Source organism: Chrysoperla carnea, chromosome 5 (assembly GCF_905475395.1).
Source record: "Chrysoperla carnea chromosome 5, inChrCarn1.1, whole genome shotgun sequence".
NCBI lineage: Eukaryota > Metazoa > Arthropoda > Insecta > Neuroptera > Chrysopidae > Chrysoperla > Chrysoperla carnea.
Window position 1 is genome coordinate 2,054,012 of NC_058341.1, and position 18,461 is coordinate 2,072,472.

At 29.3% G+C, this 18,461-nt stretch overlaps 1 protein-coding gene across 1 annotated transcript; it reads left to right on the plus strand.

The window, feature by feature from the left end:
* The first annotated feature begins 363 nt into the window (after window positions 1-363).
* LOC123301880 (integrator complex subunit 3) lies at window positions 364-4,990 on the plus strand. The gene is made up of 3 exons (XM_044884824.1): window positions 364-524; window positions 683-3,658; window positions 4,703-4,990. Exons 1-3 carry the CDS (start codon window positions 450-452, stop codon window positions 4,766-4,768), a joined length of 3,117 nt encoding a protein of 1,038 aa, XP_044740759.1. The 5' UTR covers window positions 364-449; the 3' UTR covers window positions 4,769-4,990.
* The last annotated feature ends 13,471 nt before the right edge of the window (window positions 4,991-18,461 follow it).

Below are 18,461 nucleotides of genomic sequence, written 5' to 3' on the forward strand. Positions count from 1 at the left end.
AAAATTTATTATTTTTATTGTAAATAAATAAAGATTTTTCTTAAATAAATTAAAATGAATTGCTTACATTTATTTAAATTAAAAAAATTAATTTGTTTAAAATTAATAATTTGATTTTAAATATAAATAAAAAATTAAAATAAATAATTGTCATTTTTTGATAGATGAAAGAAGAACGAACGAAACGCCTGTAAAAATAAAAATGAAATGATGTTGATTGTGTGAAGTAGGGTAGGGGCAGGTAGGGGTGTCTGTAGTAAGTTGATGACGGTTTGAACCGAACGTATGGTCGCGTACCGCTCGGCTTGAGCCATGATATTTTATGTATATCAATGCGCGCTCGCTTTCCATACCAAACATTTTCCTAGAGGACAGGAACAATGTAAGGGGAACAAGTCTTATTTAATTTTTTATAACAAAGTGTGGAGCGGTTTGATCGAATTTAGAGCATGGAGCAGACAAAAAATATCACATCCAGATTGTTTCAAACGTCTGTTGTCGAAAATAAAGACGATATTGAGGAGGTAAAATTAATTATCAATTGACATTTATTTGATGTGATCAGTCCCACAAGCAGCCATTGTGATCATTCATTGTTTACTTGTTTGACCACCAGATGGTCATTACCAACCGCGAATTTTAAACGTCAAAAAAATTTATTTTTATTTTTTTTTTGTTACAGAAATTGGAACGAAGTTATAATACTTTACAAAATTTAATAAAAGATTTGAGTGAGAAAGAAGCGCATGATGTTTTAAATAATGCGGTTTGTAAAGATAAGAGTCATGAAGAAATATCATTAGGTTTATTAGTCGTAATTTTAACGGAACCAAAGAACGCTGCTAAAAGTTATCGAGATCTCACGTTAATCACACGAGATGGTTTACAATTGGTGCTTACGAATTTATCACAATTGATTTTGGATCGATTTTTAAAGTTCCATGATATTGTACGAACCCAGCTGTTATGGCTTGTACGAGAAATGATTCGAAATGCTGTTGCAAACGTGGACAATTTGTGTTGGAATTTAATGCGTCATGCGGCTGGTGGTGATGTATCACCTCGAAACATCAGTTTAGTGGATAAATTATTAGATATTTATCAAGAAAATCGTGCGTGGTTAGATAAATTTCCCGTTTTAATTGCATCGGTTGTGTATACGTATTTACGATTAATCGAAGATCATAGTTCAGTGAATTTAATCGCGTTACGACAAAAAGAAACAATTTTTATGGTGAATTTAATTCGTGAACGTTTCGCTGATTGTATATTAATCGGGAGGGATTTTGTGAGGTTATTACAAAACGTGGCTCGTTTACCTGAATTCGAACAATTATGGAAGGATATTTTATTATCGCCAAAATCGTTGTGTCCAAGTTTTAGTGGTGTGTTACAGTTGTTACAAACGAGAACTTCACGACGATTCTTACAATCGCGTTTAACACCGGATATGGAACGTAAATTAGTGTTTTTAACGTCACAAGTGCGGTTTGGTAATCATAAACGTTACCAAGATTGGTTTCAACGACAATATTTAGCAACACCGGAATCACAATCGTTACGTTGCGATATGATTCGATTTATTGTGGGTGTTATTCATCCGACGAACGAATTGTTATGTTCGGATATTATACCACGATGGGCTGTGATCGGATGGCTTTTAACCACATGTACCTCAACTGTAGCGGTTTCAAACGCTAAATTAGCCTTGTTTTACGATTGGCTATTCTTCGAACCGGATAAAGATAATATTATGAATATTGAACCGGCGATTTTAGTTATGTACAATTCAATGCGATCGCATCCAGCGGTTTCAGCAACGTTACTCGATTTTTTATGTCGAATTATACCGAATTTTTGTCCCAGTTTAGTGGATAAAGTTCGAGCGGGTATTTTTTCATCGTTACGACAAATTTTGGAAAAACGTGTCTTACCTGTGTTATCACCGTTATTTGATAGTCCAAAATTAGATCGAGAACTTCGTGCGATGGTTCGGGAAACATTTAAAGAATTTTGTAGTTCAGCGGAAACATCAGTTAAAACGGAAGATGTTAAAACTGACGAAGATGTTGAAATACAAAATCATTTAGTTAATAATCATAAATTATCGACGGAAACGGAACCTGCATTTAGTGACGAAGAAGATGAACCTCCGTTAATTATACACACCCCAGAGGATGATACCGACGACGATGATATACCGTTAGCGAAAGTACGTCTCAAAGAAAAAACCACCTTACCTGGGGAATACGAAATACCTTCCCTACTCGAAGGTGACCTACGTTCGGCTGTTGAACGTCTCCAAACGGAATCGGATAATGAAACACGTTGTCAAGCAATGGAATCCATTGTACAACAAATAATCGAACAAGATTTCGAATCAGAAGTATTAAGCGCACTTTCGAACTGTTTATGTAATCTTCTTCGAGAGAAATTAACCAATAATATTTTCCCCGAACAATTAACCGATGATAATTTACAAGATAGTATTGGAACACCATTATTTGTCATGTTTCGTAATTTATATCAAATGTGTCGAGAAGACGATCGACGACGACAACCGTTAGTGACGGTTTTAGCTGAAATGTATTTAGCACAACCGAGACTCGGTTATTATTTGTTGTATTTTTTAAAAGTATGGACCGATGAGGAAGTTAAACGACAAGGGGAACAACCGAAATTGAATGTTATTAAAGCGGGCGTGTATAAAGATTTTTGCCAGGGTGCGGAACGTAAATTGGATGTTTGTTTGTTAGCGGACTTAGAACTTTGCTCGGATGACGACATGTATTTGTTGCTGTATATTGTGCCTGATGTTTATCGTGATTTTAAGCCTCAAACGTTGAATAATATCCAAATTTTACGGGTGGTCGTATCGGTTATCGATGCACGACAATTACAGGACTTAGTCTGTCATATTTTACAGGGGAAATTAGTAATGTTTAAAAATGATTCGATTCAAGTGGTGTTAGAAGCGACGTTAGAATGGGAAACATTCGAACAGTTTTGTGTATGGCAATTAATATCCGCACACGATGTTTCCATTGATTTATTATTACCTTTGTTGCCTAAATTAGAATTTAAAAAACATCCCGAAGCAATTACATCGCTGTTGTTGATGTTAAAACAGAAGAAACCGAATGCGGAACTCATTAAAACGTTGTTTTCGCGCGATGTGAAAAACGACAGTGGTGATGTGTTAGTGTTATCAACGCTTAAGTTTTGGAGTCAGGACCATACAGACATTCTAGGTGATTTAATATCGAATTTATTAAGTACAAGATATCCAGCAACATCGCCGAATAAAAGAAAACGTACGACGACGAAAAATCAAAGTATAACGAGTCCAAGTGGACCTGGTTTACCAACGGCGGAACAAGTACTCACACATTTAGATCAATTACGACGATGTTGTAGTGGTCTGGTTTTATACAGTTTGGAGAATATGCAACGGGCTTTGATGCAAGTGCAAAGTTATTGTACGGAATCACAGAAAAAACAGTTTGGTGATTTGTTTGCGTTGGCGGAAGAGGAGGAAGTGTTGCCGTCGAGTAAACCACGATCTAGTCGTGGTCGAAGACCTGCTGTTGCACCACGACCAGCTGCAAAACGGACAGCTCCCAGAGATGTTACGGATAGTTCTGAAAATTCCAGCGAGGTAATTAACCTTTTTTTTTTTTTTATTAATTAAAGATTTTAAACATTTGATAAGTTGGAAATATTTCATGAAGGATTTCAATGATTCGAAAGAATTTTCAGAAAAAAACATCCTCCTGGAAAAGTCATTGATAACGTATAATGTAATATTTTGTATATTGATACGATTTGTCGAGAAATTTACGAGATATTGTCTGATTTATTTCGTCTTTGTGCTTTTTACAACGAGTTTCACATAAGTTATTTTTTTAGGGCTTTAACAAAAACAAATTGAACCATCTAAAAAAATTTTCATCAACAGTTTCTGAAATTACAGCGTTAAGGTAGTTCCAGCGCTTAAACTACTGTGAAATTCACTTTTCGCCAACCAAAGTTTTGAAATTACTTATAAAAACAGTGTTAAGGTAGTTCCATCGCTTAAAACTACTGTGAATATCACTTTTCGCCAACCAAAGTTTTGAAATTACTTATAAGAACAGCGTTAAGGTAGTTCCAGCGCTTAAACTACTGTGAAACTCATTTTTCGCCAACCAATTTATTTTCAGAGATTGAGAATAGTGCTTACTATTGAATCTCGAAGTTTCTAGAATTTTGACCGTTTAGAATGTGAGATCAACACAAATCATCAAAGACAGTAGAAAAATTTTTAATTACGCAATAAATTTAAAATGGAATGGATGAAAATTTGAATGTTAGACAACGGTGTCATCCATTTAAAAGAAAAATCCTCGGGGAAAGAGAAAAACTCTTCAATTTCTGTCTTTGTTGAGATGCCAAAATGTTCCCTGATCCTTGAAATAAACGAAAATAATCTTCTTCCCTATTTTCCAACTTAAAAACGGAATCAATAGTTGAAATTGATAATATGTATTATACATCTCAGTATATTCAGTATTTTTAAATAATTATTTGTATTAGGTGTTATATTTTTTATTTATTTAATGGAGCACTTCGATGCTCAAAACGGAGATCCTTGAGGTTACCTTAACCATTCGATTTACTTTGATAATCCTTAAAAACAAATATTTTTCATTTTTAATTTCAGGAAGAAGAAATAGTAAAACCAAAACAAGCAAAAAAACGAAAAAAAGTGGTATCGGACAGTGATTGACCAATTTTGCTCCAATCTAAACAATTTTTGGAAAAAATTTTTGGAGCAAATAAATGTCTTTCAATAATAATTCATTCAGAGCATCATTCGGCAATGTTTGCCATGATACAGAAGCAACCAACCAATTATAACGGATATAATTATATATCAGTCGCAATAACGATCAAAAACCGTACACCTTGTACCAGGTATTTAAAAATTGTGACTAGTGTTGTATGTAAAATAATAAACAAAACGAAAATTGTGTTATATAATATATATATATATATTTATATTTTTTAAATTAAAAATATAGTTCTGAGAAAAAATAATTATAAATAAAAATAATAATAATTTAAAAAAATTAATTAATTGACTTAAATAAATTCGTCGATTTTAGTTTATTATAATTTAAAAGTACAGACACACACAAAAGTATGGAACTCTGTTTGTTGAATAATTTTGTAGATTGAATGATTTAAATATGTGCTTGTAAATTTTTCTGCTTATTTAAAAAGAGACACAAAAATTTTGTATAAAAAAATATAAATAAAAAATGGACGAAATGAATTTTGTTTTTAGAATGTGGCCTGATTTATAAAATGGTGGACGATTCGTTTTTGAAATACTAATAATATATTATTATATTGGGTGTTTTGTAAATCATTTCTAATACAGCATCAACAAGTGTGAGAGAGTAAATAGGTTAGGTTAGGTTAGAGTGGCTGTCCTGGGGTGGGACACACTTAGACCATAGGGTCCGTTGTGATACCGTTAATGGGTTGGCCCAACCCCGGCCACTACTCCATGAAGCATTTGGAGCTGTTTAAGAACAGCAGGAGGGCTTTGACGTCGACTGGCAGAGAAGATGAGACATTGTCTCCTCCTCGTCACCACTGTGACAGCTCCTGCTGTAGTCGTGATACACTGCCAAGCCTAAGCGTTCAGCATGCTTGCCGCCCAGCCAGTGTCCTGTGATAGCCGCAACAACTTTGCGAACAGAGGCCCTTGGAAGTGATATGAGAACTTCGGAACGCCTGGAAATGATTTACTAAACATACAGTATATATTAAAAAACTGTTTTTTTAATAACTTTGAAGAAAAGCAACAGATTTCAAACAATAAAGTGAAAGAAAATTTTAAATAAAAATAATTGTATTTTATAGTTGTTTACTGGAGGGGGGGGGGGGTATATTTTCATTCCATTTATGCGATAATGAATCGTAATTATATGTAATATTTCTAAGTTTAAGGTCAGAAAATCAAAACGGCTGAACATTTTAGAAGCCGTTTCTAAGGTCATGAAATATTTTTTAATTACGCCCAAGCTTTAATTTGTTGAATATTCATTGAGATATTCGAATAACAAGAATAATAAAACATAAGAAAGATGCTCGCAAATGGATAGCACTTAGACCAAGAGATCTCAAGGAGGGAGCAACATGTCACCCGATCTTCATGTGCTATTTTAAGCAGATGAAGCTTTAGGATTGAGGCCAAACGCCACGCAGAAAGCCCATATTTTCCCAGCCACGATATCTCCCAGGAATGATGGATCCAAGATTTCCGGGCCAAACATTATAAATCTGGCGCCCTGCAGATTTATGCAGGTGCAAATAACATGTATGGTGGCTTCATCGATAACAGCTTCTCGAATTACCCTCCGTTCTGAAATGAGACTACGCCTAAGAATAGACCGATATTTGGGATTGCATGCTCCAATTATTTTTGTACGCAAATTTTATAGAAATTTGAGACTGGGAATCTTCAAGTACGTATTCATTTTTTTTTACTAAGAGGGTTTTAAAAGTAGGCAGTAAAAAGATGGGGCGTTTTTAAATGTCAACAAATAAAATTTGTATAATTTCGTCATGAATGTCAAATTCGATAATAAAATTAAAAAGAAAAGCGGGCGCTTTTAAAAAATTATTCGAATTGAAGCGTTCTAACGAGGAATCGTTGTAGCAATAATGGCTTTGGCGTGTGTACCCAGATATTCTAAATTTCTTAATAAAATTTTGGAAAATCGATTCATTATCTCGGTATCGTGTATAGATGGAAATGAAAATATGAATTAAATATTTATTTTTTTTGTAAATAATTGCACATAAAACTATGCTTACTGAACATATCACACACCCAAAAAAGCCACCTCTGCGGCTATGCCCCATTAATATGATGAATAGGAAAAACAGCGCATTCATTTTGTAAAAAAAAATAAATCTATTCCAGTGAATGGTTAAATACTTTTAAAATCATTTTCAAAACTTATTATTTGTACAAAATTTTCTTTTTAGTAACATTGAAACTTTTCCTCAGAAAGGAAAAGCTGGACAACAAAAATTAAGGTCCTTGGGCAACTAGATGAATAGTTACTCCTTAAAAAATAGGGCTGCTTGTAGATCTTAGGTCGATAACATAGAAAATATCCGATCAATCGTTAAATAAACTCGATTTTTGAGGATAGAAATTACTTTATTTTTGGGTTTCATGTCATTTCGAAACAAAAAGCTGTTCTTTGGATTGTTTCAAATCAAGAAAATTTTTGTTTTTCGTATTTTGACAAAACTGGATACTTAAAGAAATTTAGGCCCAAAAAAATATAAAAATTTTGGGTTTATTAGATATTTGGATGCAAAGTTTCTGAGAGATTGTTCTAGCAATTTCTTGAAAATTGTCAATTTTCTAAAAAACTGGAAAACCAATTGACGTTTATTGTAAGATTTACGGGATTTATCATACACTGGATTAAAGAAATTTTGTATAAAAAATAGACCTTTTGAGGTGATTTTGAAAGGTCAAAAAAACCTTTATTCATTGGGTGAGGGTTATAAATAAAACTTGTTTTAATTAATTATGATTTAGAGAATGAATAGTTTTGATTTCGGTTTTTAAAAATTTAAATTTGAAAACTAATTTAAATAATTATAAAATAAATATTTGTGATGAATTTCGATAATAAGTGTTTAATTCAATTCAAAGATTAGTGGAATTTTCAAAGAAATTGTACTAAAAAAAACATTTCACACAATTTTTTCTTTTGGAAAAAAGGAAAAATCTTTTTTTATTTACATTTAAAAAAAAAAAAATTGTACAAATTGTAAAACAATAGAAAATTATTAATACATCATTGGTTTCAATTAAAAATATAAAAAATTTGTTTTTTTAATTTCAATTTTTTGGTATGCCCTCCCTGTAAATAGTTTTATTTTTTTTTAAATTTAGTTTTTAAATTTTTCCGAACGATATTTACGAATAATTATACAACACTTATTCCTTATCCTCACAGTAAAATCTATTCTAAATAGTTGGCTCCAGGAAAAGTCTTTTGTAAATTTTCTCAAGTCTAGCTCAATTTTTTGTAGCTTTCACCAAATTAACGACGTAGTAATGAGACAAAAATGGAATAAATAGTACAAAAATTTTCCCGATTTCTCTTTAATAATGCCTTTGTGTCAGCTACATGTCAGCTACAGCATGATTAATGATTAGCAAATAAAAGTATCAGTCGTTGCATGACCATAAAGAAATTTTTTTTTATTTTACAATTTTTACTTGCATGAAAAAAAAAAAAATGTTTTTCATCTCAAACAAAATGAGAATTTCGGAATTTTCAATTAAAAAATTGTGTGAGTTGAAAAAAAAAACGCCTCCCCTTATTCCTTTGTATAAAATGTGTATACTTCTCGGTAATCATGTGTGTTTTTAATGCAATTATGAACAAAAAATTTTCACTTAAGTAAAATGAGGTACAGATTTTTGAGACCCAGTAGAAATTTCTAGAAAATCCAAAACAAAATTTTCCCTCGCGATTACCGTCTACTTACATTTAAATAATAATAATGCCTATTAAAATACTAGTCATATCCGTTAGAATAAAATTACCCCTTTTCAGAAATTAATTAAAAAGGAATTCTCGTTAAAATCGAGGGAAAACCATTGACATTATACTGAATTCGCCTACAATGATCTAAATTTGAATACGTTAGTAGGATTTCCCTAATTATTGAATAGAAAAAGTTGTAAAAACCTGCTTTTTGAATTACCCGGGAAAAACTGGATTTTACACCATAGAGGCCAAAGTGACAAACTAAAAAAATTACAGGATTAGTTCCGTTGTCCTATTTCACTAATGATTTAAGATCTTGGGGTAAACCGTTTTCGATCAAGAGCAAAAGAAACATGAGAAATAAATTTCCAAACTGAGAGTAATATTCAAAACACTTTAACATTTTAATTAATTTATCCAAAAATTTTGGCATCCGAAACTCTTCTAAGCAATTCGGTATCTCAAGAAATGAAAGTGGCCTATTCCATGAAGCGTAAAATTTCACGCAGGAAACTTATTGAATTGGATAATTTCTCCTTTTTAATTGGATAAACTATGGTTTAGAAAATCTGTTCCTCGGAATATTTTAAAATCAATTGAATCCAGAACTATTTTTAATCCAAGTATTACACAAATAAAAATTAGTTTTAGTTGAAAAATCGAAAGAAAAACACTCGTTCTGCCTTATTAATAATAATTTAGTAGTTCTGTTCTTCAATTGATTTTCTTCTTCGATAATTCGATGACTTCTGACATAATAATAATTTTAGAATATTTAAAAATAAAACCAAGAGACAGGGAGAAAGAAATACGATAGTTTTTATCTGATTTTTTTTTTAGAAAAGCTTTCAAGTACTTTGTGGTACCACAAAAAGTGAGTCCAATAAAAATAGAAAATTTATGTACTAATTTTTCTCAATTCTGAAACCAACGTACTTTAGAAATTTATTGTACGTCATAAAAATAGAGTCTTTGAAGTATCTTTGTTTCAGAAGCTTAGAAATATCTATTTTTCTTGGACTGGAAAAATAAAAATCGTTAACCGTTTTTTAAAAACTCGAAATTGTGATTAAAAATGAAAACAAAAATCGGTTAGACATTTTTATTTGAATCGTAAGATAAGAAAAAGAAATACGAGAACCAAAATTGATTTTCACGATTCATTATTATAAATAAAACTATCTTACAAAAAATTAAGTACTAAATTATTTTGGACCAGCAAAATTTGTTAATAGTTATACACAAAAATGTTTTTTAAAATAAATGAAAAAATTAAAAAAAAAAAAACAAAATTTTGATTATACCTTCTTTTATTTATGAAATTTTTGCGTTTCTTGCTCATATTTTTTGAGGGAATAACTTTATAGCGCCTCTTTTCCTAAAACATTAGGAAAATAGGTATCTTTCGTTTGGAATCCTCGAAATCGAAAATATATTTTAAAATCGATTCATTTTGATTTTTTTTATTTCAATCATTTTAGGAGTAGGAGAACAGAGAATTTTGGGAACAGGTTCTCAGTAAAGATCCCTTCCAGACAGGATTGGGAGGAGAAACTAGATAAGCCAAAGGGCGTTGTTTTCTACACTGACGGATCTAAGTTAGAGAAGAAGGTGGGTTGTGGGATTTTTTCTGAAGATCTTGATCTGCGTCTGTCTTTTCGGTTGCCGGATCACTGGAGTGTGTATCAAGCGGAAGTGATGGCTATTCACGAAGTTTGTGAATGTCTAAGACTGAACACCGTTAGGTGCAGGAACATTACAATCTTCACCGACAGCCAAGCGGCTCTTTTAACAATTCTATAAGGGCCCAAAATTTCGAATGGGTCACAAATAAGGGTACATTTGAGCCAAGGTTCTTCCCTCAATAAAATATAATGTAGTAATATGTCTCGATAGATATCCTAAATGGATCTTATCCTTTTTCCTTTAAAATTTTCATATCATTTCCTTATGATCCGGCCTACAACGAGATTTTGATACCAGTCAAAACAGTTTTTCGTAAATATTCAAATTCGTATCCCAATCAGGGAGGTCTGGCTGGTATTAAAAACTCGACGGAACCATCTCGCACGGATTTTTCCCGGATCGATATCTTCAAAATAAGAAAACACTTTTTGGCAATTTTCATTTAAGGGAAAATATCGAGGATTCTTAGCAAATTCATTATAAAAAAACTACATAATATAATTTTAGCATAATAGAGTTGTAGGTCTGAATAAAATTAATTTATGTCGTCAATATATTTAAAAAAAAAACGCTTATTATGGCATTAATTCTGTTTGTAAAAAGTTTATTAATTCAAATATCTACTGTAATTAATTTTGTTAAGTAATTTTTAATGCACCAAAGTAAAAAATAGGTCTAAGGGTCGTACATTTTGACAATTCATTTTATTAGGGGCAGAAATTTGAGATAAGTATTTGTCCTAAGTAGTAATTAACATTTAGGATTGGGCCCGTGAACAAGGCGTCAAAATTTAAGATAGACTAAATAGAAATTTCATCCCTGTTATAAGAAGGGTGCCATAGCAGCTCGATAAGGGCCTAAGCCACTATCAAATCTGTTGGGATTATTAATATTTAATTAAATTAATTAAGTTTTAAGCAAAATAAGGTTGTTAGATGTGACCTGATCAACAACTTTTCAAATTTCTGCCCGTAATAACATTGCCCTAGATCTAAAAAGTGTTTGTTATGTTTTTTTTAAAAGAAAAAAAAACAATTTCATTCCTCAATTATGTTTTGTGTCTACAATGAAAATTTTGTTATAAAGGAAAACTTTAATGTATATTTTTAAATAAAAGTACAGTAAACAATGCCCCAAATTTTATGAAAAATAAATAATTATAAAAATAAAAAATGTATCATTGTATATAATTTTAAGTTTTTAATATATTTTTTATCAAAATTGAATAATAGTTGTTTTATTATATCTATCAGAGACATCTGTTATTGAAGTATCGATCTGCAGTATTAGATATGGTAAAATAATAATTATAACATTATACATAAGTCAGTAGCAAAATACATCTTGTGCCATCTATAGTAAACATATTGAACTAACGATTAGCTTCGATGACAGTACCATCTATGGTAAACTTATAGAACTAACTATTTAATTCGACGCTTCTGCCATCTATGACAAACTTGTTGAACTAACATCATTGCGACAGTGGTGTCATCTATGGTGAACCTAGGTGAACTAACTATTAATTTCGCTAGTAATGCCATCTATGGTAAACCTGTTGAACTAACATTAATTTCGATGTGGTGCTATCGATGAAATCGATGTAAGGGATGAAAGATAATTAATTATTGCATTAGTAGTAATTAATTATTGAATTATTGCATTAGTAGTTAAACCAGAAAAATTAATAAAAACGATATTTTATTATATTCACATATTTCACTTAAAATAAATATGAATGAATAATGATGGTTATTTTATATAATTTTTCATTTTTTCTTAATTAATAATAATTAATATAAATAAATACGAAACGTTTTATATTTTAAATTTTGTTTTATTTTTTTCTATACCATTTTTCCTTTCAGAACAAAATTATTAACTAATTAATTATTTATAAAGGTAAGTATTAAGTTAATTATAAAGCTATACATAAGCTAGGTAGCTGTGGGGAGATAGCACTTGCCTATGACACCATGGTATGCTGGTTCGTAACCTGGTGGTATTAAAAATATATTAAATAAATTTTTCCTGAAAATCGTAATATATTTTAAATTTTGTTTTATTTTTCAACTTTTCTATCCAACTTTTTCTTTCAGAACAAAATTATCAATAAATTAATTATTTACTAAAGGTAAGTACATATTAAGTTAATTATGTGTTTATACATAGACCAGGTAGATGTGTGGATATAGCAGTTGCATTTGAAAAGAAGGGACGCTGTTTCGTATCCTGGTGGGATTAATATTTTTACTTTTAATAAATTAGTTTTAATTTTTGTTATAATTTTTAGTAGAGAAAATCGAAAATATTAATATAATTATTTATTAATATGAATAACAGAGCCCTTATGGTATAGTGGTTAGCGTATCTGACTACGAGTAGATAATCCTCTGGTTCGAAACTAGGAGAGGACTATATTTAAAAAATAAGTTCATTAAATCTTTAAGTCAAATTTTGATTTTTATTTTGATTTTTTTTTAAATTTCCATCATAACATGTTTGCCTAGTACAAATGATGAAAAAATTAGTGTTTTTTCGTTCAAAAACTTCAATTTTTTTTCACATTTCTACTAGGAGAACATCATGGACGGACAGAATTAGTAGTACCTGATAGAAAGGTATTTGTTGTCACCTCGTAAGTCAGAAAGTTAGTGGTCTGCACCCCGTGTGTGGTGAGTATGACTTCTGGGCAGACCAATAACTTTCTGCCAAAATAAAATTTTAGACTTTCGGGGTGAAAATACTTACTTGCTTTTTCTCCCTATCAGGAACTACTAATTCGTACTTATGTTCTCCTAGTACAAATGTTGAAAAAATTGAAGATTTTTTCGTACTTTTTTGATGAAAAAGTTTCAATTTGATTCAATGGAGGAAAAAATGATTGATTTTTTTCACATTTTTACTAGGAGAACATAATGAACAGGAAGGAATTGCCTGATAGGTAAGTAATTGTTTTAACTTCGAAAATCAGAAAGTTATTTATTGGTCTGTTAACTTTTTTGGTGAGTGGAAATTTAAAAAAAATTAAATTATTGAAAACAAACAAAAACTCATGATTTTTTTTTAAATATACTAGAAACACCGCTTATATGCGAACTAGAGTACTTTGTAACCGTAGTCAGAAGCGCAAACTACTGAGCTATTTGATAAATATTTACATTTTTTCTTTTAGATTAAATGAATTTGACGTTCAAAATTTTTCACTCTTTTTATAGTTTAAATTATGTATATAACCCGCCCTCTTGTTATTGACATGATTTATGACAAGCAGGCGGGTTTAACTATAAAAAGAGTGGAAAATTTAAACAACAGGACAAATTTATTTATTTAAAACGTACCTTGATTTCCAAGGCAAGTACTGTATCCACACGGCTACCTGGTCTATATGTGAATATATAATTATCTTAATACTTACCTTTAGTAAATAATTAATTAATTTATAATTTTGTTCAGAAAGAAAAAGTAGGATAGAAAATTTGAAAAATAACACAAAATTTAATAAAAACAAAAAAACAAAAGAAGGGCCAGTGTTGGATACGAACCTAGGGACTCTGTAACCCAAGGCAAGTTAGCTAACCACTACTCCAACTTTGACATATCATACTTATCAATAATGTAATATACATACCTTTTACTCACCTTCTTAAATAAACTTGTTTTCTTAATCTTAGTTTTTATTTTCTTTTACAAACCTTTTTTTATTAAACTTATCCATTCCGTATTTCTGTTTACTTATCTATTTGTAATAAACTTACCTATAAATGAATAATTGTAGTAATATTTTGTTAAAAATGTAGATTATGTTTGATATTCCTGAAATCGTTGTAAAAGACAGAGGATAAAGGTAGGTATAATATTGAATATAAATAATTAAACCAGAAAAAATTTACATTAAGGATATTTTATTTTATATATTATTTTTGTACATATTTCACCTAAAAAATAAATATGAATGAATAATAATGGTTATTTTTATACAGTATAAAATCAATTTTCCGGATAACGTTTTCATTTTTTCTAAATTAATAAATAAAAATCGTTATAAATTTTAACATTTATTTTTATTTTTTTTTATTTTCTATCCTATTTTTTCTTTCAGAACAAATTTGTCCATTAATTAATTATTTAGTAAAGGTAAGTATTGAGATAATTATGTGATTAATTAAGTTCCCGCCCCCTGACAGAATAATGATTTATGACATATGTATAATTGACATTATTTATGACAAGAGGGCGGATTTCACTGTAAAAAGAGTGGAAAATTTAAACAACAGGAAAAATTCAATTATTTAAAAGTAAAAATATTATCCACACCAAGATACGAACCAGGGTACCTTGATTTCATAAGCAAGTGCTATATCCACACAGCTACCTGGGTTATGTATAATCATATAATTATCTTTACTAAATAATTAATTAATTGATAATTTTGTTCTGAAAGAAAAAAATAGGATAGAAAATAAAAAAAATAAAAATAATTCATTTATATACAACATACAAACAAAAATGTATTAAATTTTCATGAAAAATCATATTGTATATTTTCATGAAACAAATTAACAGATATTATTATTTACTTATTAAAGTTTTTATACAAAATAAGTAAAATTCTATCACTTTTATATAATAAAAAAAATAATAATAATAAATTGTTTCCCAAGATTAACGTCTGATTCGAACGTCTTGCTTTAATTTTGAAACATTTCTTTATAAAACACAATATATACTTTCTTATAAATACTACTAATTAAAACATAGAGATATGTAAGTGGATAATATATATAAAGTTTAACAAAACATGATAAAACAAAAATCTCATACCAATAAAAATCAATCTAATGACGAGAGAATATAACCTTAGTAACACAGTTCTGCTGCTCGTAGTTAAAAAGAGAACTAACTACATACGTTTGATTACAGCAAATAATCGGAATACCTTCATTTTATTTAAGAGAAGCCGCCAACGACGATCATGTCACCAAATTATTACAGTTATATCATTCATTATATGTGTTAACTGCGTAGTAATTAGTAAAAGTATTATATTATTAGTTATCGGTTTATTATATAGTCTAGGACCAGTCATATAATTTTAGTCTATTCAGGAAAACTTGGGAATATGAAAAAACTGGAAATGTTTTAACAACTTTATGAAATACGAAGAAAAATCTACCTATATAATTAGATGATAGCACAGAGAAAAATCTGTGCTCTAAATGTGTCACCAGCTCTTGAATTATAATATAAAAATCAATCATTATTTGTTGAAGAAATAGTGATTGAGAATTACCGGAATAGGCTACAAAATTTTTGCAACAACAGCAACTGGCATGTTCAAGTCAAAGATTTTTTAAAAAAGCACTGATTTAAAAAATCTCATATTCCAGCCATTCTGAAATAATTGTAAAAATACTATACTTGACTCTAGTCTAGTTATTTTATCTAAATAGTTCCATGTTATAGTGTGTGTTATAGCAGCCACAGTGAGTGGAGTGCAGTGCCAAAAATATTTACAAATCACATCTGAATCAATTAATTTTTATTATTTTTGGCATTCATTCATCTTGTCTTCAAATTCAAATTATACTTACAATTTTCAATTATATTATTTATTTTTTTTATTTCCAATGAATCATTTATTTATCTATTATTTATATTTTTATATAAATAGTGGTGGATATGATTTTTAGTGACCAGACCTATAACTTATATTCATTCTAATATTCATGGACAGATAAAATTTATCGCTGTCAAATCTATACTAATTAATTATATAAAGAGAAATGATTCCATTTTCTTTTCTTTTTTTTTTTTGCAATGGATAAACTTAAAAACTACTGGATCGATTTTAAAGTTCTTTCACCTTTAGAAATCTATATTATCAGCGAGTAAAATAGGCTGTTATTTTCAAAAAAGATTAAGTTACGCACCAAAAATTAAAATCCTTGAAGATTTGAACAAAAGTGGGAATAAGAGAGAATCAAGGGAAGTGAACTTTAGTTAAAATTTCGGTTAAATATCTTAAAAATTTTGAATACTCACTCAGTATGACTGTGCAAAATTTCAAATCGATATTTCTAAAAATAACGAAAATATTAGGATGTCTTCATCTTAAATGCATCAAACTGTATACTTTGCTCTCTCTCTTGATGGGTAAATTACTTTTTTGAGAATAGTTAACATAAAAATAACAAAAAAGGTCATATAAATATTTCATAACTATAAAACTTTCAAATTTTCAAAGTTTGTTAATGTATAATTGAATCACTCCATATAATAAAGATAACACACTGGATACATAGAAGTGATAGAATATGATTTGACAAAATACGTAAACCACACATGCTTACATACAAAACATATAACATAAGAAGTAAAGTTAAGTAAGTATAACATTTAATTAGACCAGGGCTTCTTAAACTATGGGTCGCGACCCCATTTGGGGTCGCGTAGCAAAATTCTGGGGTCGCGAGAGGTAAAAATACAATTTAACAGAAAATGTTTTTTAAATTGTAAAATTATTGTTATATAAAGATAAAATAACAATTATGGTAGATAAATATATCATAAAATCTTCTAGTTCGGAAAGATTGTTTGTGCCTGCATTTCTATTAAGAGTATTATAATAACTTGAATAACATTTACTATGAATTATGAAATGTTATTGGAATTAATAAAAAATATAAATTTATATTTGTCAATCTCTAAAAGCCGAAATAATCCCGAGAAATAATTATCAACAAAATTGCTAGGTATTAATGCTGAAGAAACAGCTTTAACACATATTAAATCCCAATATCGTTTAGCGATAAAAAAATGTTGAAGAGGTCTTACGTCCAGCAGTTTCAAACATTCCACCCAGATTTGATTTGTTATGCAATAAAAAACAGCCACATCCATCTCATTAAATTTTTAACTTATACTTTAATTTAATACTTACCACGCAACTACTTGAATATATTCGAGAGAATTAAGACGGTCAGAATCCACTTTTATTTTTGAAACTATAATAAATACAATTTTAAATTTTTTTGTGCAATTTTTAATTTTAGATTTTTGTATGTTTCAAAAAGAATTCTAAACCTATATATTTTCATATGTATATGTATATTGTTACCTAATAAATAAATCATCAAAAAATATTAATTTATTTTTCTTTTATATTTGTATGGGGTCGTCAAGAAACTCGCAATCATAAATGGGGTCGTGAATTACAAAAGTTTAAGAAGCCCTGAATTAGACAAACAAGTCCGTTGTATATACATACATAACATTTACATACCTACATAACTTTAACAACATAAAAAATAAAACATAATAAATGAATAAAACATAATATTTAAACATAAATAAGTAATAATATAATATGAATCATAATAATAATTGACCAACCAATACCAAGTACTGTGTAGGTACTATACTAACTATATAGTTAATAGTACTGTATCAATAAAACCAAATAAGTACATATAATATCAATAATGTAATATAAGATATAAAATAATTACCCTTAATATTTCAACTCTATAAATGTTACTGTTAAAGTGTTTAATACTGCAAGCTATTTATAAAATTCATTATCAATTACATATAATACGATAAACAACCTAGAATATATTGATTCTTAAGAAAAAATGTATTGACTTTTAGTCTTTTGTATTAGCTGCAGAAAATTATCCTAAAAAAAGTCTATATGGTTTAAAGCGGAACTTTTTAGTTTTAAACGCCGCGCCTTTGGGTTGAACGGGGGATTCTACTTTGTTTAATATAAAAAATACTGAAATTTCAGTATTCTTAATATTAGTCGACGAATTCTTCATGATAAATGAGAAATACCAAAAGAAATTTTGTCTTAGATTTGCATTCCTTAATCATAATTTTTCTACTGTCCACTACTTTTGATACCCTGTGTAGAGTTTTGTGACAAAAATAAAGTTAAAGTGACAAAAATATGAAAAAAGTGTGAATAACTTGTACGATTTTAAGGTTCGTTTTTTGAAATATATTCTGTTCAAGTAAATAAAACTTAAGTAAACTCAAAAGGTTATTGTCATAAGGTCACCATTTAAATACGAAAATTTTCATAGCCAGAGACTTCTTTTCAAAAGGTCTGGAAAACTTTTAATTCTACGGCAAGCTTAAAGTTCATTATCAACCAAAAAAGAACAAGGCTCAACAAATTGGATGGTGGAAACT